The following is a 25,320-nucleotide window of genomic DNA, read 5'->3' on the forward strand; positions in this document are numbered from 1 at the left end:
GAGCTTGGATGGGGATCTAGGCCAGCATGGACTAGTTGGGCCAAAGAGTCTGCTTTGTGCTCCAAGACTCAGTTACTCCTACACTAGTTTAAAAGAGTCCTGTAGTAAGTTTTCTATGCTGCATTAGAGGCCATTACTTCATGACTAAAATATCCAGAATATTGGATTTTAGATGAGAGAAAGGAATGTAACTTTGTGCCTGTTTCTTCCTCTTTATTTTCATTCTTTTTACTCTGCAGTATTGTTTCCACTGCCTTTAAGGGCAATGAATTCGTCCTTCTGAAAGCTCAAGTAGTCAAAGTTAATTTCATGAACTAGAGTTTATACTACAGCACCATCTATTGGATTCCTTCAATTATTTTCCTGAGCTGTAGCCTAAACCATTTAAAATAACCATTTTGTGTAACTCACTTCCTTTTCTTTTCCTAACTCAAATGTTTGATATTTCCTACTTTCAGAGCTGACATATTCAATAATAGTATTCTGTGGAATTCATATACTATCACTGAAACAGGTTCTCGAAGCTACACAAACCCTGACTCATGGGCTGAACAGAACCAACTACACTTTTGGCAATTATAACCTTGGAGACCTTGACAGCAAATCCACCAAGTATTTTAGTTATACACACGAAATTCTGGTGGAACGCAGCAGGACAGACAGCATCCATAGGAAGAAATACAGTCGACATTTCGGGCCGAGACCCTTCAACAGGACTGAAGATTTAAACTTCTTCAGTGTAGGCATCACTGGAAGAGGCTGACAAAGGGTCTCGGCCCGAAACATCGACTGTACCTCTTCCTATAGATGCTGCCTGGCCTGCTGTGTTCCACCAGCATTTTGTGTGTGTTGCTTGAATTTCCAGCATCTGCAGATTTCCACGTGTTTGCATTTTTAAGTATTTTGGTCATTGTTCCTGATGGTAATGGGCTGATGCTATTTTCAACATTGAGTTTGGAGTCTGATTGCTGGCAGCCATGTTCTCTAGCTACTGAAGGGGCTACTGCTGGATTGTCTTCAAAATTGAACTGAGTTGGGCAAAAGGTTTCCTTTCCAATAAGGAAGTCAGGTCCTGAAAAGAAATAATCAGTAAGCAGTGAGGAGTAAATAAGGAGAAAGGCTTTAACAAACCTGCGGATGAGTGGAGTCATAGATAGTGAATAAGGATGATACATGGAGTCATAGAAAAATTGGAAAGTTGGCTGGAGTGGTGGCAGATGGAATTTAGTCCATATACAGGAAGTGTGAGGTAATGCACTTTGGGAAGTCAAATTCTAGTAAGACGTTTTGATAAAATGGTAGGGATCTTAGGAGCATTGGCATGCAGAGACACCTTTGAGTGCAAGCCCGTAGTTCTCAGAAAATACCCACATGGGTAAAAAGTACAAAGTAAGTGTTATTATCAAAGTATATATATGTCACCACCTACAACAATGAGATTCATTTTCTTGAGGGTATACCCAACAAATCTTTAGAATAATAACTATATCACAATCAATGAAAGTCCACCCAATCAGAGTTCAGAAGACAACAAACTGTGCAAATGCAAAAAGAAGAAACAATAATGTAAATAAATAAGGCATAAATATTGAAAATGTGAGATGGAGTCCTTGAAAGTGAGTCCATTAGTTGTGGGAACATTTCTATGATGGCCAAGTGAAGTTGAGTGAAGTTAACCCATTTGGTTCAAGAGCGTAATGGTTGAGGGTAGTAACTGTTCCTGAACCTGGTGGTGCGAGTCCCAAGGCTCTCCTCCCTTCTTCCCGATGGCAGCAGCAAGAAGCAAGCACATCCTGAGTGCTGTCCAAGATGGATAGGGTAGTGAAAAAGGTACATTCTATGCTTGTTTTCATGGATTAAGCCATTGGATATATTGTATTAGCATAGATAGGAATCACACTCAGCCCAGACAAGGTGGGCCCAAACGGTTGGTTTCTGTGCTGAATGATTCTTTGATTTCAGTAGAGAGAGGAGTAGAGTGGGCAAAGGAGCCATCAACTGTTTATTCCCCTCCAAAGATGCTGCCTGCCTTGTTGAGTTCCTACAGCATTTTGAGTGTATTGGAAAGGAATGTGTTTTACAGGATGGAGACCAAAAGAACAAAATGACACAAAAGGTAATGGTACCAGTTGAGAGAGGATGGATCATCTCTGAGGAAGAGAGTGGTGAAGGCTTGTTAAACAGAGGATCCACACTCTGTCAGCCAGGATCTCCTTATGTTGTGTAATTCAATCCCCCTTGTGATACTTTTGGAAGCAGGAGTCCCTTGGAATTCTGGCCAATATCCTTTCTGTCAATTATAATTGTGACCAGGAGATGTAACCGGCAGGTGGTTATTCACCTCTCTGCGTGAAAATTGATTAATTTTGTTTTTTTCTAACATACCTCTTAGATTGGAAAATACTTAAATTATAATGAATTATACATGTGCAAAAGCCTTTTTAATTCAATTACCTCAGATAAATGGAGATGTGGGCTTTAATTCTAAAGATGGGTTCCTGTCATTTAGCATAAAAAGTTCAGTTGAAGATCTGCTAATATTATGATCACAATGCCCCAACAAATGAAATAAAATTAATATTTCTCATGCGTGTATTGCCACGAAAAGTCTTTAGATATTTCTTTTTATGTATCACATACTATATTGCCTGTCATTAGTAGTACTCATAGCCTGAATGTAAGGGTATAGAAAGGACACATTAACACTGGGTGGAATTACTGTAAAACTAATAATGGAACTAATGCATAAATTCAAATGGAAGTATTCACAGGCAATTAAATTCAACAATCTGCAGTTAATATCAGAGATTCAATGATCTATTAAGCTGAAAAATTAGATCACCATTTTGAAATGGTAAAAAGTATTTTGCATGAAAATTATAGATTAAATTAAGAAGAGGAAGATGGGCTTGTTCATGTCATGGCTCGTTGAGTTGGCACCTCTGGTGACCTGGGTCCAATCCTGAACTCATGTTGTCCATGAGGAGCTTGCACATTCTCCTTGTGACTACGTGGCTTTCTTCTGTGTGCTCGGATTTCCTCGCACGTCCCAAAGGTGTGAGAGTTAGCCATTGTAAATTGCTGCTAGTGTGTGTGTGTGTGTGTGTGTGTGTGTGTGTGTGGGGGGGGGTGGGTAGAGTTTGGGGTTTCAGAAAGAGAGAGAAGTTGATTGCAAGATGGAGCGAATAAATTGGGATTAGTGTAACAAATTACATTTTAGCTGGCGTGGAATTGTTGTGCTAAAGGACCTGGTTCTCTGCTGTGTTACTCTATGGCTCCTGAAGAACTGCAACATTGTGGAGTGCCACTCCTTCAGATTTTAATTAATTTTGCTGATTAGTATTTCCTCTCTCTTTCTCATGGAATCTTGTTTTCCTTTATTTCTGTGCTGGCTGTTGGCTTGGAATCCGGAAGCAGTGGATTGATGATGCATTTGTACAAAGTCAGACCCCCAGGGCAGCAGCTGGAACACTTAAATTCTGGATTTCAGCACTGTACAGCTGCAGGCTCTGTCATGACACCTGGATCTCCAACTTAACATGACCTTCAAAGCAAAATGATGCAGAAATTAAAAATTCTCAAGCAAGTCGAGCGAACAGCTTGCAGTGGCTATATGCTTCATTTCATTTTATTTTATTTAGAGATACAGCTTGGTAAAAGGCCCTTCTGGCCCAATAAGCCTGTGCCACCTATTTACACCGAAGTGACTGATTAACTTACCTGTTTGGAATGAGGGCGAAAACCACAGCACCGAAGGAAATCCATGCAGTCACAGGAAGAATGTACAGGGAACGGCAGGAATTGAACCTGGTTGTTGCTGCTGTATTCATGCTAAACACAAAATCTGGAAATAGTCTATGGGCCAAATGGCAGCTATGGAAAGGCATTCACTGAATGAGTCGGGTTGAAAATGCTTTGAGAGAAATTCATTATTTTAGAAATTTATCTTAAAAATGGGAAAAAATTCTTCAATTCATCCTCTATATGTGCTAAACATACATTGATACAGATTAAAGTAGTGCACCGGGCTCATATGTCTAAAGATAAATTATCTCATTATTACTCTTATATAAATCCTATATGTGATAGATGTCACTCCGAGATAGCTTCTTTAACTCATATGTTTTGGTCATGTCCTCTTTTAAAAAAATACTGGAAAGATATCTTTGAAATTATCTGAACTGTTTTGAATATTGATTTACAACCTCACCCAATTACTGCCATTTTTGGTTTACCAATGATAGAATCAAGTAATTTAACTTCTTCAGCTTGTCGGATGATTGTATTTCTTACATTAATGGCTAGAAGATCCATTTTGCTGAATTGGAAAGAGATTAATCCTTCTACCACATTTCATTGGTTCTCTCAAACTATGCTGTGTTTAAATTTGGAAAAAATTAGAAGTGTTGTTTATGATCCCTCTATTAAATTCAAAAAGACTTGGAGGCCATTCATTCAACATTTTCATGTGATGTAACTTGACCTTTTCCAAACTTATTCTATTTCTTTGTAATATTTGTTGAGAGGAGCAGAGTCGTCGACACTAAGGTTTCCTGTTTTTTTTATGATGTTACATAACAGCCCATGTCTCTTTTTTTATTGTAGTTGACTAACACTGTTTAGGTTAGTTTTTTTGGGGGGGGTTATATTTTTATATATTTTTTTCCTTTTTCATGTTTTTTTTAGATATTTTTCTTTGTTTTATATTGTTCATCTGTATCCTGTATGATTGGGAGTTTTAACATTTAAGTGTCAACTGGGATTATATTTAACTATGTAAATTATAAGAATGTATTCCCAATAACTTTGTATCATTATTATGCTATGTTTATTATTATGAAACTAATAAAAAGATTGAAAAAGAAAAAGAAATTTATCTGTTGGTTCAACACACATAATCAGTTATCGGGCACCAGTATAACTTGCCTTGTGCAATACTCCAAGAAGTCAGCTGACATTAACTGGCTGGAACAATGCCACAGAGGTTCGGGGGTATTAATATTACGGCCTGTGACCAGATATTGGTTGGCTTATTATTGTGTCATGTACTGAGGTACAGTTAAAAAAATACTTTGCATGCCATCGATACAGATCAGTACATCGAGCCACTGCAAGAGAAAAGCAATTGCAGAATGCAGTATAGAGAATTAGTTACAGAGAAAGTGCAGCACAGGCAGCCAGTAAGATACAAGGCCACACTGAGGTAGATTGTATGGTCAAGACTCCATTTTATCACACGAGGTCTGTTCAAGAGTCTTATAGCAGTCCTTGAGCCTGACTTTTGCATCTTTTGTCTGATATGGGGGAGGGGAAAGAAAAGAGGGTGGGAGGGGTCTTTGATTATGTTGCTGCTTTACCGAATCAGTAACAGTGTCCACTGAGGAGATGTCGTTTCTGTGATATGCTTAATTGTGTTCACAACCCTCCAAAGTTTCTTGTGGTGTCAGGAAGCGCAAACCGCCTTGCCAAGCTGTGATGTAGCTGGATAGGATGCTTCCAATGCTGCTGGACTTTAGCCAGCATTAAAATTATCCTCCATATGGAATGCCACAGCTGAGAAGCTGGCATTAACGGGGTAGATCACAGATTCTCAAACACTTCACTAATAGAATGTTTACGGAGGCAATACTAACACAGATGCTGAATCGCATTGAATTGCTTGTCCTAATTTTATTCATATATGTTCTGAATAAAGTATATTTTAGGGAAAATGCAAAGCTGCTATATTCTGTATTATAACTTAATGGAGTATATCTTTTAACAGTGGTCAATGGTTATCTAAAGTCCTTCCCACATTTCCCTGCACAAGCCTGTGTGATTAGTACTGGTACATTCTGTCCCATTGATGCCAACTGTAGTGAACCCTGTGCTGTACTGGTGAAATCCTCATAGAATCTAGTGGGTCAGAGTGAGGTTCCATAGAATTCCCAGTTCCCAGCCCTGCTCAAAGAGAAGATATTTGATACTGGGAGTAAGGTAAACAATAAAAATGATTACATACCACTAATAAACGTACTGTGTGCAGGGGAAAAAAAAAGCAGCATATCATCAGGAGAATACCTGAGTCAGCTATTCAACAGCAGCAAACAACGGTAGGCTTTCCGTCTCCACCTACCATGCTGTATTTTGATTCAAAGGTTGCAGTACAATGTATTTGTACTTTACTTTTTGGGTTTTATGTAAGGTATAAAAACTATCAGTAATGTGGGCTGTTCTGGGATTTGTTTTTCATCAGCCACACTTTAAAAATTTAATGTTGTTATGTAAGCTATAAAAACAATCAGCATCGTAAACTTGTTCTGATGCTAGATTTTCTTGATCAGCAGACATTTGAAAAATTTAATGCCATGTCTTTTCTTAAATTTCTGCAACCAGCTTGCTGAATACTGTATTCACAACTACCTTCAATTTTCAGTTTATTGTGGTAGACCTTTGCTTGTTTTATGATCAGCATAGCTTTAAGTGGTATATGTTCACTCTGATGCTGACAATACACGATCAAGATCTTCATTTTTTGCTTTATGCAGTGTTTTATTTTTCATTAACTTCTGTTCATTGCATGTGAGATCACTTCACAAAGCTGTCTGTTGGGCACAGTGACCTGTGCATTACCTGGGAGCCTTCCCAGTGTCTTGTGGAATTGTTCCATTTGTGACTTTAAGTCAGTGTTAAAAAAAAAATCAGATTTTAAAGGTTTTCAGATTTTGGAATTTCGGATAAGGGGTACTATCTCTGACAGCTGGTCAGCCTGAGAGGTAAGGCAGGCCCCCCAGGCTAATAAAGGCATCTGATGTAGGCAGAGCTGTTTGCGCTGTAATCTCTACACCATTCTCGCCAACATGTTAGAAGCATGTGAACTACTTAGCATCAAATAGCATATCCTAGGGGTAGTGATGGAAGGTTAATAAAGGATTTTCTCCAATATCGCTCTCCATGTGCAATTACGCAGCAGGTACGACGTATTAACGGGGTGCGACTGCACCGACCGATCTCAATCCGAACTTTATGCAGTTCTTTCTCTCTTTTATTTCATTTTCCGGCATCTGAATCAGAATCAGGTTTAATATCTCTGGCATATGTTGTGAGATTTGCTAACTTAGCGGCAGCAGTAAATGCAATACATAAGGGAAATAAATAATTAAATCAATATACATAAATGTATGTATATATACATACATATGTATGTGTTAAATAGCTCAATTAAAAATAGTGCAGAAACAGAAATAATAGAATAATAATGTTCATGGGTTTAATGTTCATTTAGGAATAGATGGCAGAGGGGAAGAAGCTGTTCCGGAATCAGTGAGTGTGCACCTTCAGGCCTCTGTACCTCTTTCCCGATGGTAACAATGAGACGAGGCCATATCCTGGGTGATGGGGATCCTTAATTATAAGACAAACAACAGGAATTCTGCAGATGCTGGAAATTCAAGCAACACACATCAAAGTTGCTGGTGAACGCAGCAGGCCAGGCAGCATCTATAGGAAGAGGTGCAGTCGACGTTTCAGGCCGAGACCCTTCGTCAGGACTAACTTAATTATAAGACGCCCCCTTTCCGAGACACCGCTCCTTGAAGATGTCTTAGATACTACGGGGGCTGGTATTCAAGATGGAGCTGACTAATTTTACAACTTTCTGTACCTTCTTTCGATGCTGTGCACCCACCACTGACCCCCCCCATACCCGAAGGTGATGTAACCTGTCAGAATACCCTCCACGGTACTTCTGTAGAAGTTTTTGAGCGCCTTAGCTGCGAAATGTTGCTTTTCGTGTATCAACACTCCCTTTGAGCAATGCAGTGGAAGGACGGTACATCACTTGTTTGCAGATCGGTGACCTTTGGAGCATTTCAGATGGGAGTTCGGCACCCAATATCACAGGGAATATATTCATTGCAGGTGCAGAGGGATGTGAACCCCCGTCGATATTGCCGGTCCACCGACCGCAGGCATATGGGGCATTGCAGAGGGGAGATGGACTTGTTGCAGCATCATGAATAGCGCACGAGCTCCGGAACCGGCCGCACGTCACGGCAGCTGGGCTGGGGGCCCACGTCACCAGGCCCAAGCACGTGGTCCCGGAGAAGCCGCCGCCCGGTAACCGGCTTATCCTTCCCCCGTCAGCTCCGCGCAACGACTCCAGGCACCTCGCACTGTGCGACTGTTGGCGGGGGTGGCGGGGCTGGGGGAGGGATTGACAACACAGACAGTACGCGGGGAATGAGAGCCTAACGGCCGGGACTCGTCGCTCGCTGCACAGGCACCACCGCCAACCGACCAGTGGGCGGGGTCTCCTGCCACTCCGTGACGTCATGGAGGTGGGCGGTGAGGCTGAGGGGGCGTCAACGGCCGAGGTGATAAGCATTGTGGGTAGAGCCGTGTGCGCAGGCGTGCTGCTGACGGTGGCCTTGTACCTGCTGCGCGCTCTGTGTCACAGCATGGCCTGGAAATGCGGCGGGGACAGCCAAGCGGAGCTCGTCAACAACCTGCGCAGTGAGTGCGGGCGGGCGGGGCGAAGATGGGGAGGTGGGATGTGCAGCCCCAGCCGCCGCGTAATGCCTCTTCCTTACCCCACCCTGGGTACGTCAGGCTGCGGCGGCGGCGGTTGCAGCATGAGGGCTCCGTGTGTTCGTTCACCTCCCCCGCCCGTGGAAGAGGGGTGTGGCAGTGTTGGGGCATCCTTGCTCTTATGGGGGTCCAAAAGCCCGCAGATGTAGGACAGACGGTACAGCGGAGCACGCCCCCACTTCCCCGGCTCTGGTCAGCCTGCACACTGGCGTCAGCTGCTAGCGCCCTTCTGTGTGTAGGGCAGGTCAGAGCCCAGCCGGTCGGAGCAGTCCTGGCATCACTTCCGACTGCAAGTGCAGGCGATGACAGAAATCATAGATGCAGGACATTCATGGCAAATTTCGGAGACATTCGGCAGGTTGGGAAACCTCTGTTTCGGGGGGGAAGGGGGTGTGAAGCGTTAGCTTTTTAGACCCCGTCGTCTTTGTCGGGCCGAGGCTCGGTGTTGCCGTGGTGGTACTGCGACGTTGCAATTTTGCAGTGATGTCCTGCCAATCCCTGGCGCACTGAGGCGAGACGAGAATCTCAGTTGGTTTCTGTTGTGTTGGCCCAACACTCAACCATAATGCGTTTTGTTGACTGACAGGTGGTAAGGATCATTCTGTGGTGTGCCATCTATTCAGTTCCACGCAGTCGAGGCACAGATATGAACCTTTACTGGTATCTGTTATGTTACTAATACTACATTTCAATTTCAAGAAGCCAATTTTTAAATAAATTCCTCAGCTGTCATATTCATTTTTGAACTCGGGTGCCCAGATCTTTAGCCAGGGCTCTATGTGGCTAATTCAGGATTTTCTGGCCCATAATGCTGGATGTTTGAGAATATGCCCATAGCTTGTTTAGCTTGATTTGGGGATATAAAGGAAATGAAGGAGTATGGGATTAATTTAGTACAGTGGTGCAGAAATAAAATTAGCCAGTCTATTGAATGTTGAAGGTACAAGGAACTGAAGAGCCTATTTTTGTACTTCGGTTCTGGTGTTCATTGATGAGACTATTTTCAAACTTTGCCTTCTCTGACAAATTGTGATTCCTTATTGTACGCTAATATACAGCTGATACAGACGAGTGAAGTATCTGAACGATGAATATCAACAGAGGGAAGGTGTTTGGCAATGAGGGTTGTGGGAAAATGTGACAGAATCCCCACTGTGTTTTTTAGGAATTTCCAAAAGCTGAGGAATGCAAGTGAAGTAATGGATTGTGGGGAACAGGGAGCTGTAATAAGGGCATTGTGTTCTGTGGTGACCTTTTCTAAAAGCTGAGCATTTAGACATTATTTTTCTTGAACTTTGGCAGTTTTAAGGGGCTTTAATTGGTGCAGAACTGTCGTAATGGAGGAAACACGGGAGCCTTGTGTACAATGAATTGTCTCAATAGTGCTGCATTAGCATTATTAGGTCTGATTATCTGTGTTTGATTGAGGAATATTTATGGGCCAGGTTACAGGTATGAGTTCCCCTGCTTTTTTTTTCCAAAATAGTGGCCTGAGATCTCTTTGAAATGACAGGAGGCAATCTTGGTTTAATATCTCCATAAGATAGTATGTAGCTCTCGTTTGGTATGGAATTGGGTTGTTGGTCTCAACATGGTGTTCAGCCACCTTTCTCTTAACCAAGAGTGCTACATGGCTCATATCTTAAGTTAAAAAGTAGGATTAAACAGTGAAAGATGAATGTGGTTTGGAATTTTCCATCAAGAAGAATGTTGTGATGGTGGTTGTACGTTGATAATCCTAAAGTAGGCTTGAGTAATTGCATTTGTAGCACCTGTCAAGGATGGCACACACCCGTTGTGGTTGTGCAGCCAGAGAGCAGTGCACAATAAAAGGAGCACAGACCTGTTTTTCACAACCATCTCGTGCCTTTGGGACCTGACCAAATGAAGTGAGACTTGTCTCTCAGCATGAAGGGTGGTTGAATGAACTGAGTTCCCAAAGACTGTTATGTGAAATATGGGCAGGGTCTGCTAGAATTGGTTCATTGAGGATGCAAAGGGATGGAGCGTGTTCCTGAAATTACTGATATGGTTTGAGGACCACTTGATGCCAATTAATACTAACAAGTTGAGAGTACTTCTGACCTAAGTGGATGACGATAGACTGAGATTTGGGAATTTGAGTCGAGCTTCTTTCATTCTCGTTTAATGGTTGAGAGGGGTAATAAATCAGCCATGATCGGACAGCAGAGTAGACCCAATGGACCTAAAGGCCTCATTCTGCTCCTTTGTTTTATGGTCTTGTCAGGTTCACTGCTGTACATCGTTTGTCCTGGCACACATTTTTCCCCATGGAAATTGGGTGAAACAGCATTTCTTGGTGGAAATGTATTTTCTCTCACACATCTGTTTTAAATTTTTGCTTTAAATGCAAGTTGTATGTTGCAATCCAATCTAAAAACTGAAATCTATGGTTGTCACTTCTCTGGATAAAATTTGCTTTTGTGTTTGCTGCCATTTAGTTAGTACATCATTTAAGTTATGAGTTATGTATGTTTGCAGTAGAAGATGACACAGATCTAATGTTTATTTCCTATTGAAAGTATAAGATATCAGTTTCTGATCCTGCATCTGTATTACTGCTTTAAATAAAATGCTTTTAATTTGATGTGGAAGCTCGATGCTGTGTTTATCCAGGTCCCATTTGGGCAAATTGTAAGGGAAGAGTTTTGGCATAATAGACCTAAATATTTGAAGAATTTTGCTCACAGTAATGTTCATTTTTTAGATGTATGCATTTCCCACAAGCAGACACATAGATTAATAATTCAAAATGCTGGAAACAGTCAGCAGCTGGGGAAAGTGTAAATGAGGAGCTCGAGGAATATAAAGAATGTAAAAAGAATCTTAAGAAAGAAATTAGAAAAGCTAAAAGAAGATATGAGGTTGCTTTGGCAAGTAAGGTGAAAATAAATAAAGGATAGTGAGGGATAAAATTGGTCCCTTAGAAAATCAGAGTGGACAGCTATGTGTGGAGCCAAAAGAGATGGGGGAGATTCTGAATAATTTTTCTTCGGTATTCACTAAGGAGAAGGATATTGAATTGTGTAAGATAAGGGAAGCAGGTAGGGAAGTTATGGAAACTATGATGATTAAAGAAGAGGAAGTACTGGAGCTTTTAAGGAATATAAAGGTGGATAAGTCTCCGGGTCCTGACAGGATATTCCCTAGGACCTTGAGGGAAGTTAGTATGGAAATAGTAAGGGCTATGACAGAAATATTTCAAGTGTCATTAGAAACGGAGATGGTGCCGGAGGATTGGCGTATTGCTCATGTTGTTCCATTGTTTAAAAAGGGTTCTAAGACTAAACCTAGCAATTATTGGCCTGTGAGTTTGACGTTAGTGGTGGGTAAATTGATGGAAAGTATTCTTAGAGATGGGAGGAAGAGATAGCAGCGCTCGTGCAGCCCTCCGGTGAAAATGATATCGTATCTGTTAAATGGGGGCCGTGGACAATTCTGATTTGATGGAGACAGACGTGAAAGCACAGAGGAACATCTGGAGAAATTTGTGAAACGCAGGTTCGCTGCTGTTGTTACTGCGTGATCGAGAATCTTCCGGAGGGAAGGCCTCAAAATCCCCGGCTTTGCCTGCTGTTGGCGATCGAGATTGAGGTCGAATCATTCGGATAGAGATGGTGCTCGGTACTTGGTGTTGGAGAGCTGATTCGGAGGCTCGAAGTTCTCAGACAAATCAGAGTCGGACTGTGGTCGGGCATGGCAGGGAGAGTTTTTCTTCCTTCTCCCGTCAGCGTGAGATGTGGGACATTTGAGAGACTTTGAACTTTTTACTGTGTCATGGACTGTTCTTCATCAAGTTATGGTATTGTTACACTGTTGTAACTATATGTTATAATTATGTGGTTTTGTTAGTTTTTTCAGTCTTGGTCTGTCCTGTGTTTTGTGATATCACACCGGAGGAAATATTGTATCATTTCTTAATGCATGCATTACTAAATGACAATAAAAGAGGACTGCGTGTCTCCATAATCTAATTATCGGGATAGACAGGATCTGATTAAGAACAGTCAACGTGGATTTGTACGTGGAAGTGCATGTTTGACAAATCTTATTGAATTTTTTTGAAGAGGTTACTAGGAAAGTTGACGAGTGTACAGCGGTGGAAGTTGTTGATATGAACTTCAGTAAGGCCTTTGACAAAGTCCCACATGGAAGGTTGGTTAGGAATGTTCAATCGTTAGGTATTAATATTGAAGTAGTAAAATGGATTCAGCAGTGGCCAGATGGGAGGTGCCAGAGAGCAGTGGTGGATAACTGTTTGTCAGATTGGAGGCTGGTGACTAGTGGTGTGCCTCAGGGATCTGTATTGGGTCCAATATTATTTGTCATATATATTAATGATCTGGATGATGGGGTGGTAAATTGGATTAGTAAGTATGCAGATGATACTAAGATAGATGGAGTTGTGGATAGTGAAGTAGGTTTTCAAAGCTTGTAGAGAGATTTAGGCCAGTTAGAAGAGTGGGCTGAAAGATGGCAGATGGATTTTAATGCTGATAAATGTGAGGTGCTACATTTTGGTCGGACTAATCAAAATAGGACATACATAGTAAATGGTAGGGCATTGAAGAATGCAGTAGAACAGAGGGATCTAGGAATAATGGTGCATAGTTCCCTGAGGGTGGAATCTCATGTGGATAGGGTGGTGAAGAAAGCTATTGGTATGCTGGCCTTTATAAATCAGAGTATTGAGTATAGGAGTTGGGATGTAATGTTGAAATTGTACAAGGCATTGGTGAGGCCAAATTTGGAGTATTGCGTACAGTTTTGGTCACCGAATTATAGGAAAGATGTCAACAAATTAGAGTACAGAGAAGGTTTACTAGAATGTTACCTGGGTTTCATCACCTAAGTTACAGAGAAAGGTTGAACAAGTTGGGTCTTTATTCTTTGGAACGTAGAAGGTTGAGGGGGGACTTGATAGAGGTATTTAAAATTATGAGGGGGATAGATAGAGTTGACGTGGATAGGCTTTTTCCATTGAGAGTGGGGGAGATTCAAACAAGACATGAGTTGAGAGTTAAAGGGCAAAAGTTTAGGGGTAACATGAAGGGGAACTTCTTTACTCAGAGAGTGGTAGCTGTGTGGAACGAGCTTCCAGCAGAAGTGGTTGAGGCAGGTTCGATGTTGTCGTTTAAAGTTGAATTGGACAGCTATATGGACCGGAAAAGAATGGAGGGTTATGGGCTGAGTGCAAGTCGGTGGGACTAGGTGAGGGTAAGAGTTTGGCATGGACTAGAAGGGCCGAGATGGCCTGTTTCCGTGCTGCAGTTGTTATATGCTTATATGGTTAAAGAACAAAATTAACGTTTCATGGTCAGAACTGAGAAAGAGTAAACACACTTGCTTTAAGTTTCAGAGTAACAGTGTTTCAAATTGCATTATATTTTCCCCCTGTAAGTACTGTATCATTTTATCGTTGCCATACAATTTGGTGAGGAAGTTAAAGAAGTCATTGGAAAATGTTAACAGTCAGCAAGACGAAGGAATTGGTTGTTGACTTCAGAAGGAGTAGTGGACCGCACGACCCAATTTACATCGGTGGTGCGCAAGTGGAACAAGTTTTCTATTTTCTATTTATGATTTATAATTTAAATTTTTAATATTTACTAATGCTAACTATTTTTAATATTTAATATTTGTAATCAGGGAGTGTGAAGTGCAGATTCAAATATCGCTGTGATGATTGTACATTCTAGTACTAATCGTTTGGCAACAATGAAGAATAAAGTTTCTTTACATGGAACAGCAATGTGCTTCTTAAGAATGTTTGAGGCACATGTAGAAAATGCATGAAGCAGACAGGAGTTTTGTGTCTCTCACACACCATTCACCTAGTCTTGGATGCCTGTGCAGAGCTGAGCTCCTGACGACTATGATCTTGAGCAGCTACATCCCAGTTGTTCACGTTGCCATCCATCAGCTTAAGACCCACATCCAAATGCAGCCGGTGTACATTGTAAACAATACCCGACTATGTAAAAAGCTTTAAAGCTCTTTGTAATGTATTGCTTTAAGCAAGAATACTTTCCTTTATTAGCTGAGTTATAGCATTTGAGAAAGAGAATGTTGGAACTGTGTACAGTGCCAGCTGTACATATTTGGTGCTTGGTATTGAGGATGACTTGTTTCCCCTCCAGGGCCGAGGTGATTGAGGGCATTGTGAAACCCTAAGACTCAGCCAGTAGAATGCCTCTGAGAGGTTTTTAGAGCAGCTTGAGGTTGAGCCCACTAGGAAAAAGACAGTTCTGCATTGGGTGTTGTGTAATGAACCATATTTGATGAGAGAGCTTAAGGTAAAGGAACCCTTAGTGATTATATTATGATAGAATTCACCCTGCAGTTTGAGAGGGAGAAGCTATCATTGGATGTTTTGGTAATGTACAGTTTGAGTAAACGGAACTACATAGCATGAAAGAGGAGCTGTCCGGAATCAAATGGAAGGGGATACTACCAGGGATGATGGTACACCACCAATGGCTGAAGTTTCTGGGATTAATTCGGAAGACTCAGTATTGATTCATCTGAATGAAAAAGAAGCACTCCAAGGGGTATATGAGGCAACCGTGGCTGACAAGGAAAGTAAAATCGAAGACAGCATGAAAGCAAAATGTAGCAAAATTTAGTGGGAAGTTTTAAAAACTCAACAGGAGGCAACAAAAAAAACCATAAGGGGAGAAAAGATGAATATGAAGGTAAGCTAGTCAGTAATATTAAAGAGGCTACCAGAAGTTTTTTCAGATATATAGAGTAAGAGAGATGGACATAAGACTGCTGGAAAGGTAGTAATGGGGAAGAAAGAAATGGTGTTTGAACCCAAGTATTTAGTGTTGGTCTTTACTGGAAGACACCAGCAGCATGTTAGAAATTCAAGTATGTCAGGGGCAGAAGTGAGTGTAGTTGCAATTCCTAAGGAGAAGCTGAAAGGTCTGAAGGTAGTTAAGTCACTCAGACCAAATCTGAACCCGCACTCCTGGGTTCTGAAAGAGGTCGCTGAGACTGTGGAGGCAATAATAGTGATCTTTTAAGATTCACTGGATTCTGGATTGGTTCTGGAGGAGTGGAAAATCATAAATGTCACTCCACTGTTTAAGAAAAGAGGAAGGCAAAATATAGGAAATTATACAATGGCATGCAAAAGTTTGGACACTCCTGGTCAAAATTTCTGTTACTTTGAATAGTTAAGTAGAAGGTAAACGGATCTCCAAAAGTCATAAAGTTAAAAATGAAACATTCTTTTCAACATTTTAAGCAAGATTAGTGTATTATTTTTGTTTTGTACAATTTTAGAGTGGGAAAAAAAGGAAAGGAACACCATGCAAAAGTTTGGGCACCTCAAGAGATTTAAGCTCTCAGATAACTTTTACCAAGGTCTCAGACCTTAATTAGCTTGTTAGGGCCATGGCTTGTTCACAATCATTGTTAGGAAAGGCCAGGTGATGCAAATTTCAAAGCTTTATAAATCCCCTGACTCCTCAAACCTTGTCCCAATAATCAGCAGCCATGAGCTCCTCTAAGCAGCTGCCTAGCACTCTGAAAATTAAAATAAATGATGTCCACAAAGCAGGAGAAGGCTATAAGAAGATAGCAAAGCATTTTCAGGTAGCCATTTCCTCGGTTCGTAATGTAATTAAGAAATGGCAGTTAACAGGAACGGTGGAGGTCAAGTTGAGGTCTGGAAAACCAAGAAAACTTTCCAAGAGAATTGTTGGTAGGATTGCTAGAAAGGCAAATCAAAACCCCCGTTTGACTGCAAAAGACCTTCGGGAAGATTTAGCAGACTCTGGAGTGGTGGTGCACTGTTCTACTGTGCAGCGACACCTGCACAAATATGACCTTCATGAAAGTCATCAGAAAAAAACCTTTCCTGCATCCTCATCACAAAATTCAGCGTCAGATGTTTGCAAAGGAACATCTAAACAAGCCTGATGCATTTTGGAAACAAGTCCTGTGGACTGATGAAGTTAAAATAGAACTTTTTGGCCGCAATGAGCAAAGGTATGTTTGGAGAAGAAAGGGTGCAGAATTTCATGAAAAGAACACCTCTCCAAATGTTAAGCATGGGGGTGGATCGATCATGCTTTGGGCTTGTGTTGTAGTCAGTGGCACGGGGAACATTTTACTGGTAGAGGGAAGAATGAATTCAATTAAATAACAGCAAATTCTGGAAGCAAACATCACACCATCTGTAAAAAAAGCTGAAAATGAAAAGAGGATGGTTTCTACAACAGGATAATGATCCTAAGCACACCTCAAAATCCACAGTGGACTACCTCAAGAGGGGCAAGCTGAAGGTTTTGCCATGGGCCTCACAGTCCCCCGACCTAAACATCATCGAAAATCTGTGGATAGACCTCAAAAGAGCAGTGCATGCAAGATGGCCAAGAATCTCACAGAACTAGAATGGCAAGGAAGAATGGGTGAAACTCCCCCAAACAAGAACTGAAAGACTCTTAGCTGGCTACAGAAAGGGTTTACAAGTTGTGATACTTGCCAAAGGGGGTGTTACTAAGTACTGACCATGCAGGGTGCCCAAACTTTTGCTTCAAGCCCTTTACCTTTTCTGTTATTTTGAAAGTGTAAAAGATGGAAGGAAAAAAGGTAGTCTTGCTTAAAATATTAAAGAAATGTGTCATCTTTAACTTTATGCCTTTTGGAAATCGGGTCATCTTTTACTCGCTTAGCTATTCACAGTAACAGAAATTTTGACCAGGGGTTCCCAAACTTTTGCATGCCACTGTAGATCAGTTAGCCTGACTTCATTGATTTATAAGATGTTGGAGTCCATTATTGAGGATGAGGTTTCAGAGTATTTGGAGGCACTTGATAAAATGACTGAAGCCAGTATTGTTTCCTCGAAGGAAAATCTTTTCTGACAAATCTGTTGGAATTCTGAGGAAAAACAGGTAGGATAACAGCCAGTGGACATCGTTTACTTGGATTTTCAGAAGGCCTTTGACAAACTCCCATATATGAGGCTGTTAAACAAGATATAAGCCTCTGCTCTTTCTGACTCTAGAAAGCTATGGTAGCGGCGCTAATCACTATGCTACTCTGACACCATAGTTATGCAATATTATTTAAGATTTTAACCAGCATTTCTTTTTTTTTATTGCCATGCAAAATTTGTATCAGTATTGATATTTCACTACTTCTGTTCATTTATAGATGAGATTTAGTCAACTTTTGGAAATGCTTAATGTACATCTGTTCTTTAACTCGGCATGTTTCTGCACCACTGAGGAGGCAAGTGTTGTACAAGTTCCCTATTTAGGCCATAGTATTTAAGTATCATATTGCGTTGGAGGTCCTCAGTTACAACTACTCTATTTTCGGAGCTTCTAAAATTATTAACCAGAGCATCACTTGTTGCTTTGAATACTCAGAGTATTCATTCTAGTAAAGCAAGTTATGGTATATTTTATCTTGTGATAAATATTTTTTTAACTGGGCTCCCTTATTCTGCAGAGCTTGATATAAAACTGGAATATCTCTGCACTTGCATATTGGGGGTTAAGGCTCAAGCTGACTTTGTGAGAAAAGTAATGCTTCCTGCGGGAATGCTTTAAACATGTCTGTGGCTGTTAGAATGCCTAAGGAGGAACTAGTGGACATGTATAATTCTATCTGGTTATTCTGGTGGTTTGACATATGATTCAACTGGTTCAATTTCCTGTGCTCCCTTAAAAGTTATCAGAGATGGTTTCCTGTGCTCCTTTTAAAAACTTGCTGGATGCATGGTATAGTTGATTATTTAACTGTGTAAGATCTTGTTTTTAATGAAAGTGGTGCTGCGTTGACAGGAATAACATTCAGTATTTTGAAAAATCTCATTCCAGCTGTATCCATGTCTGAGGCCACTGCGTTATTACTTTACTGCATTTGGATCTTCAGGAAGCTGTTGATTAGATCCTTATAAAAGGTGGCCAAAAACCTTTGAGTACAGAATTGAGGTGATACATTAATTTGAACTTAGAATTGGTTAGCAGATGGAAAGCAAAGAGCGGAAGAAGGGCTCTTTCTTGAATGGGCTGGGTATAATTAGTGGTTTACAACAGTGATTGCTGTTTGAGCCCCAGATGTTCATCAATATTGATGTTGCTGAGAAATCAATTTAGAATCAATTCCTAAAATCTAATGCCGAGATGTCGAGAGGATGTTTCCTATAGTGGTGGTAGGATCAGAAGGCACAGCCCCGGAATAGAGGGATGTCTCTTTAGAACAGACGTGAGGAATATCTGTAGTCAGAGGTTGTCAAGTCATTGGGTATGTTTAAAACAGAGGTTGATAGGTTCTTCATTAGTAAGGGTGTCAAAGATTATGGGGAGAAGGCAGGAGAATAGTGTTGAGTGGGTAATAAATCATCCATGATGGAATGGTAGAGCAGACTCAAAGGGCCTAAATCTGTTCCTGAGTTTTATGGTCTCATAGCCTTAAAATTGCTGATGTTGCAGAACTGGGTGAGATTGTGATGTAATGAGGCTTTCAAAGGGGATAATGACAAGGTGAATGACTGCAACTTCATTGTAGGTGAAATCGAATGTGGGGGAAATGTTTTCTTTTCCAGTTTGGTGCACAAATCCAAAAAGTAAGGTTATGCTTTTAAATATGGAAATTTGAGTAACTTTGAAGTGATCTTGTATAGTTGCAAACAAGTCACTGAAAGCCAGCAGGCAGGTGCAGCAAAGTTAGAAATGTGAATGGTTTGTTGTTGGAGTACAAATAGCTTTGTGGAATATTATATAATAATCTGGTTCTTCTTGTTTTGGGTAAATATTCTCATTATTTGAGAGAGTGCAGAAAAGATTCACTAGACTGATACCAGGACTGGCTTATCAAAAGAGATTGAGTGGACTAGTGTTCACTGGAGTTTAGAAGAATAGGAGGTCTCATTAAAACTTAATTTCTTGTGGATCATATAGTAGGGATGCTGTATCCTCTGGCTAGAATCTAAAAGCAGGGGTCAAATTCTCTGAACATGAAGACCATTTATGAGACAAGGAGAACTTTCTTCATGCCAAGGACAATGATTCTTTAAAATTCTCTACTCCAAAGGATTTCTGGATTTTAAGTGTATTGAGGAATATTGAGATCAGTGTAGGGAAATGTTGAGGGAAAGCAGAGCAGGCTCAAAGGGTCAGGTGATCTTCTCTTGATCCCATTTCTTGGGTAGAACCCTGCATTTGTTCATAAATGGTAGAGATGTAGCACAGAACAGCCCTTCAGCCACTTGGTCAGGGCAAGTCATTGAGCGCCCATTTATATTAATTTTACACTCCCATATCTGAAAATATGTTCTTTGGTATCAGTACCAATGGCTGATTCACTTGTGGTTGTGCATCTCTTAAAATTCACAACTCACTTGTTTCTCATAGGCTCCCACTTTTCTAACAGGAATCAGTGTAAATCCCACCCTACCATCCATATCAGATGGGCACACTTGCTGATAACATTCATGATTGTCGTCATATTCGTTTCCTTTACCCAACCTGATTCACCATGTTTCCTCCTTGCAGAAGTCCCCAACTCACCAACTTTCCCTCACCACCCTACCTGACTCGCTGTCTATTAAAATCATAACTGCTCCCTTCCAGCCACCTGATAAAGTTATTCCCACCTCCTTAAACATTTTTTTATGATTTCAAGAGCTAGCTGGATATTAAGAACATAAAGTACTGCAGGTCTACCCTATCAGCGAGTTGGTCTTTGTTTTGGAGAAACTGAAGGAGCTGGACTTGGTGTGGACTATAATGCCACCTGTGACAGAGGTGCATGAAGAAGGTGTGCAGCCTAACAGCAAGTGATAGTCTTAGTTGCTTTTCTTGTGATCACAAGACCCTGTTGGACATTTCTGGTGTGGAACGTAAAAAGTCCAATTCTTTGGTTTATTGGCAAATGGTGGGGGAACTGCATGGCCTCAGTCGTAGCGAGGACTGAGTCTCAAGCCACGGTGTTGCTCGTGGCTGGGAATCCATCAGCCATTGCCAGAGGCAGTGTGGCGTGGCATCAGTACTGGAGTTGGTGCTGTATTGTGTTCAACTGCAGACTGCTGTAACATTTAGGGACTTGGAATTTTTTGTGTGTGACTGTTTTGCTGTTATTCTGTATGTGCCTTGTGCTGTGTATGACGGTTGGTATTGTTTAGCACATTGGCCCTGGAGTAACGTTGTTTCCTTTGGCTGTATTCATGTATGGTTGAATGATAATTGAACTTGAACTTGATTCACCACTCCTGCTGCCCCTCCCTGACCTCATCAGTTCCATTTAATCCTTCTCCTCATCTGGTGGTTTTGTGGAGCTCTCCCTCTCAGGACTGCTGACACCAACTGCTCCAGAATGTCTCTTTGCTTGTACTGACTGACTCCATCTCTCATTGCATTCACCCTACCACAGTTCCCTATACCTAGTTTTGTTCCACTGCTTTGGCTAAACGATTAACTCTCATTTCCCTCAGACAGCAAGCACCTCCCCTTCTGTTTTAAAAAAAAACAATTAAAAAAGCTGTCTTGAGGCAAATTAGAGTAGTTAAGTCCCCAGGGGCTTTTGGTTCCAAATTGTGAAGTTGTAAATAAGATGTTTGCCAAATAAAGCTGCTGTCAAATGTCAAGTTCCTTGAGTTCATTTTGACTAGGTGATTGACAGGAGACCATCCAAGTCAAATAGACACAACTAGCAAAGCAATACTGTGGGTATGAAGGTAGCAAGAGCCAATTTGGTAGTACTGGTTGAGCACTGATTTCCTGGCACCCTCTGTTCCTGAGCCTTGCTGGATTACGTTTTTTCTGGATTAAAAGAGGTCATGCAATAATAATGGCAAAAATGGACTGTGGAAGCTTAAAATGGATTATTAATTAAAAAATAAATTTATTATTTACTGTGTTTGCAAAGAATGTTTTTCGGTTATCTTTTTAAACATTTCATCTAGGCGAAGTTGCTTCGTGTTTTGATCACTCCTTGTGTAATTTTTTGTGCATCAAATAAAAATTCATTAGTTATTAGAAGGTACGTTTCTCTTACCCTTTGATTAAGTCACCCAACAACTCAATTAACTTGTCAATAGTGAATCTTCCATTTTCATCCGTTTCATCATCGCTGCCATCTTCATCACTTGCAGTGTTTTCATCAGCATTCAGAGCACGGTCTATAATTTCTGAGTCTATAAAGTGATGCACAACATGTTTGTTTCATTGCCAACAATCATCCACTCACATAGACTTTCTTCCCTTAAGACTACTTGCTATATCTTTGAAAGCAGGTCCTGCAACACTTTTTTGCATACTCTAGCACATCGTGAAAACTACTTTCTCCTTTGGTACACAAAGTCCTGCAAAATCATCATCAAGCTTTTCTTCAGGCTCAATATCAAACATCAAAGCAGGCCGCAACTTGTACGCCATTCTTTAGTGTTCTACCTTCTCCCACCCTCGAGCAATGAACTAAAGAATGTCTTTCATGTTAAATTCTTTAATAAATGTCTGTACAGAATTGCCAGCATTCATGTCATCTAACAGATGTTTCATGAAAAGTAAGTGATACTTGGTCTCGTAATTTCATCCAAATTAAAAGTGATGCTGAACTATCAGTGTCCAGAAAATCGGTGGTCAACATGTATATTATTTAAATCAAACAATAATTCCAGGCCCTTTGTATTCTTGAAATTGAACCTGATACTGACTGTGCTGTTACTCTATTTTGGGGTGTGAAACAATTGATCATATTAATCTTCTCTTTTTTTTTTACAGAAAATGGAATTATCAAGACAGAGCGGGTTTATCAAGTAATGTTAGCCACAGACCGCTGCCACTATGTAAAGAGTAACCCCTACACAGATTCCCCACAGTCTATAGGTAAGGATTTAAAAAGGACTTTTTCTCTTCCATGAATAATAAACAACCCCCTTGTGCACATTTCTGATTTGGCTCTAGTGCCTCCCACCTATCACTCTTCACTTGTATTCCTGAATCTAGAAAATGAGTGTTAACTAGTTAAAAATAAACCCTATTATCTTACATGAGAATATTTAATCACAAACCTGTTTTCCTTTCTGTCCCAACACACTCTCATTAAAAATGACATTGCAATTATCATTTGCAGAATCTCTTGTGTTTATAAATGCCCATTATTGTTTCAGCTCTGAATTCACTCATTGCAGTCCTTCTGAAGTCTGCCTTGTAAAACTGTAAACACTAAGCAGTCTCTCCAAGGAATGACTCAGCAAATAAATGGCAAAATTTGTTTAGGATTTTTACTAAGTGGTGTGTTTGCATCCTATTTGACTTTATTCGAACCTCACAGGTGGTGTTAGACAGGGGGTGAGGGAAGGACTGATAAAATAAAGGCACAGTAGTTTTTTTTCCTAATGCAAGAGGCTGATTGGTAAGGCAGAGGACTGGGATATTGTAACTGTAGCAGGACTGACAGCTGTGTGTTCTGGGTTTACAAATGTTATAGGCATGATAGATGTTGGAAGGTGTTTTTGATTTGGGACAACATCATTGCAGTGCTTGGGAAGGATACTGGGGGATCACCTAGTGAGGCTGAATGGGTGAACTCAGAAACAAGAGAATGTTCACTTTGCTGAGGTTGTATTATAAGCTTCCCAGTAGCTCATGGGCAATCGAAGAGCAAATATGTAGGAGATTGTAGTTATGTGATTTCAACTTCCCCCACCCATTGAGTTGGACTTCACTGATATTGACAAATAAGACATTAAAAAGGTATTTACACAGGTATATGGACAGGAAAAGTTCAGAGGGATATGGGCTACCTGAAGGCAAATGGGTTGGCATGGACAAGTTGGGCTGAAGGCCTTTTTCCATGCTGTATAACTCTGTGATGCACTGTATTCCATGGAACACTTGCTACTTGTACTTCAGAAATGGTAAGCTTGATTTTTAACAATCTGGTCCTGTTGTATACAAAATTAAAACCATATTAAACTGTTTGTGAAGCATAATATTTGATAGGATGAGATGTTTCTGCCCAAATTATTTACCTCTGATTGTATAGAAATTTTCATTGCAGCTAATATTCTGTTTTCCTAAAGTGTTAGACAGGTGTGTCCATTGAATTACTTCAAAATATTGGTTTGTATGTGTGAAATATTTATAACGTGCAACACTTACCTTCAGAGTTGAGTGTGGGTGATATAGGAGATGCTTTTCTCAAAGTTTGTTTATTAAAGCTTGGTTTATGGAAATGAAGTGCAGTTAATGAGCTGTCTGCCTTTTCACAGTTGTTATCCTGTGCTGATAAATTGAATTCTATTAATTTCTAATTCATTTTAGCCAATTATAGAGTGATATTAGTAAATAAATTGCCCATTATCTGCAGTTACCAGTGAGATGTTACCTTTTTAGAAACTACTCATTCCTTCAGAGTCCCTCACGGTGTGTACATTCCACAGCTTCACTTGCTGCTGTGAAATTGTTTAGGTGTAAGAATGAGTTTAGGTGGGATATTTGAGATTTGACCAACCCACAAAGTCAGAAAAGGGCAATAAGATCAGACTTTCACTGAAGTATTTTATATCTAATTGTTTTAGAAACTAAGTTGAAGTCTCCCAAAATTAAACTTCCCAGTTTATTAGCTGTTTAAAAAGTTCTTTTTCAAAGTCTTGGAACATGTTACTTCCAAACTGGTACGTGGATCATTAGCAGCCATTATTTTCAGTAAGGTTTTCTCCAGCTTTGAGGCAAGTACTCTTTCTGGTGCAGCAGCTTTGCATGACTTGCCTACGCAAGTGCTGGGCAATTAACTCTTGTCCTTGAATCATTTCTGGTAAGTATAAATGATCCATATTAGAATGTGTTTGGTGATCTTAATGCCATTAGTTTAACAGTAATAATCTAGAATGACCATTTTATTCACCACCTTGTTACTGCAAGATTCAGGCCACATTTTCTGATGGAATTACTGAAATAAAGCTCTTGCCCTTGACATGTTTGCATGTAATGTTTATAATACACATGCAGTGATTCATGTGTATGTGCACCTGGCAGAATTGTCCTCAGATTTGTGTCCCATATTTGCAGTTTTAGGTTCAAATCCTTATTGCAATATTTTAGAACTATATTTTGTCCTTTTTCACTGATTGCCCTTCACTGTATAGTCTTTCCATTCCTCTTCGTCTCCTTATTTTTGACCAGGCTTACTTACCCCTTCTAAGCCTAGGCTGCTAACTATAGCTTGCCAGATCCCTCTGTCCTGGGCCAATATTTCTTGTTATTCCAATCTGTACACATCTTGGTGTGTTCTTCCCCTCTTATAGATAAGGTCTTTTGAGTTTCAGTTAGTGCTTCTGTAGCACTGTTTTTTTGTGGGATGGGATTGCTTTCACAGTCCGGATTGAGTTTTCCACCAGGTAACCAAAATACAACTTCTTCCTCTACTGCCAACTAAATCTTAAGTATATCTATGGACCACTTTCCAACATCTTTCTGATTCTGTGTTATGCATGCCCTATCAGCATTCTAACTCACTTGCTCATAGTCTTTCAAGCCTGCACTTACATTGGTCACTTGATTTTTAATCCTTGCCCTCCCAAGTCTTTGGTGAAAGAAGTTAATGATGAAACTTTGTACAAGAAAAGAAATCTAGTCAGTTTGTTGAAGAACACAGATGAAGGACTAGGCATGTGATTTGGCAAAGGATTATGTCCCCTTGTTCCAATCTTCCACCACTAACACCCGCAAAGAGTTGAAGTTAATACTGTGGGTATACAATTTCTTC

At 40.5% G+C, this 25,320-nt stretch overlaps 1 protein-coding gene across 1 annotated transcript in view; it reads left to right on the forward strand.

The window, feature by feature from the left end:
* Positions 1 to 8,297: 8,297 nt before the first annotated feature.
* Positions 8,298 to 25,320, forward strand: part of pcmt (protein-L-isoaspartate (D-aspartate) O-methyltransferase) — a 38,874-nt gene continuing 21,851 nt past the window's right edge. Inside the window, exons 1-2 of the mRNA XM_063056329.1 lie at positions 8,298 to 8,493; positions 22,332 to 22,436. Coding sequence (XP_062912399.1) covers positions 8,313 to 8,493; positions 22,332 to 22,436 — 286 coding nt within the window. The 5' untranslated portion in view covers positions 8,298 to 8,312. The remainder of the gene's footprint in view (positions 8,494 to 22,331; positions 22,437 to 25,320) is intronic.

The sequence above is a fragment of the Mobula hypostoma genome, chromosome 8, assembly GCF_963921235.1.
Source record: "Mobula hypostoma chromosome 8, sMobHyp1.1, whole genome shotgun sequence".
NCBI lineage: Eukaryota > Metazoa > Chordata > Chondrichthyes > Myliobatiformes > Myliobatidae > Mobula > Mobula hypostoma.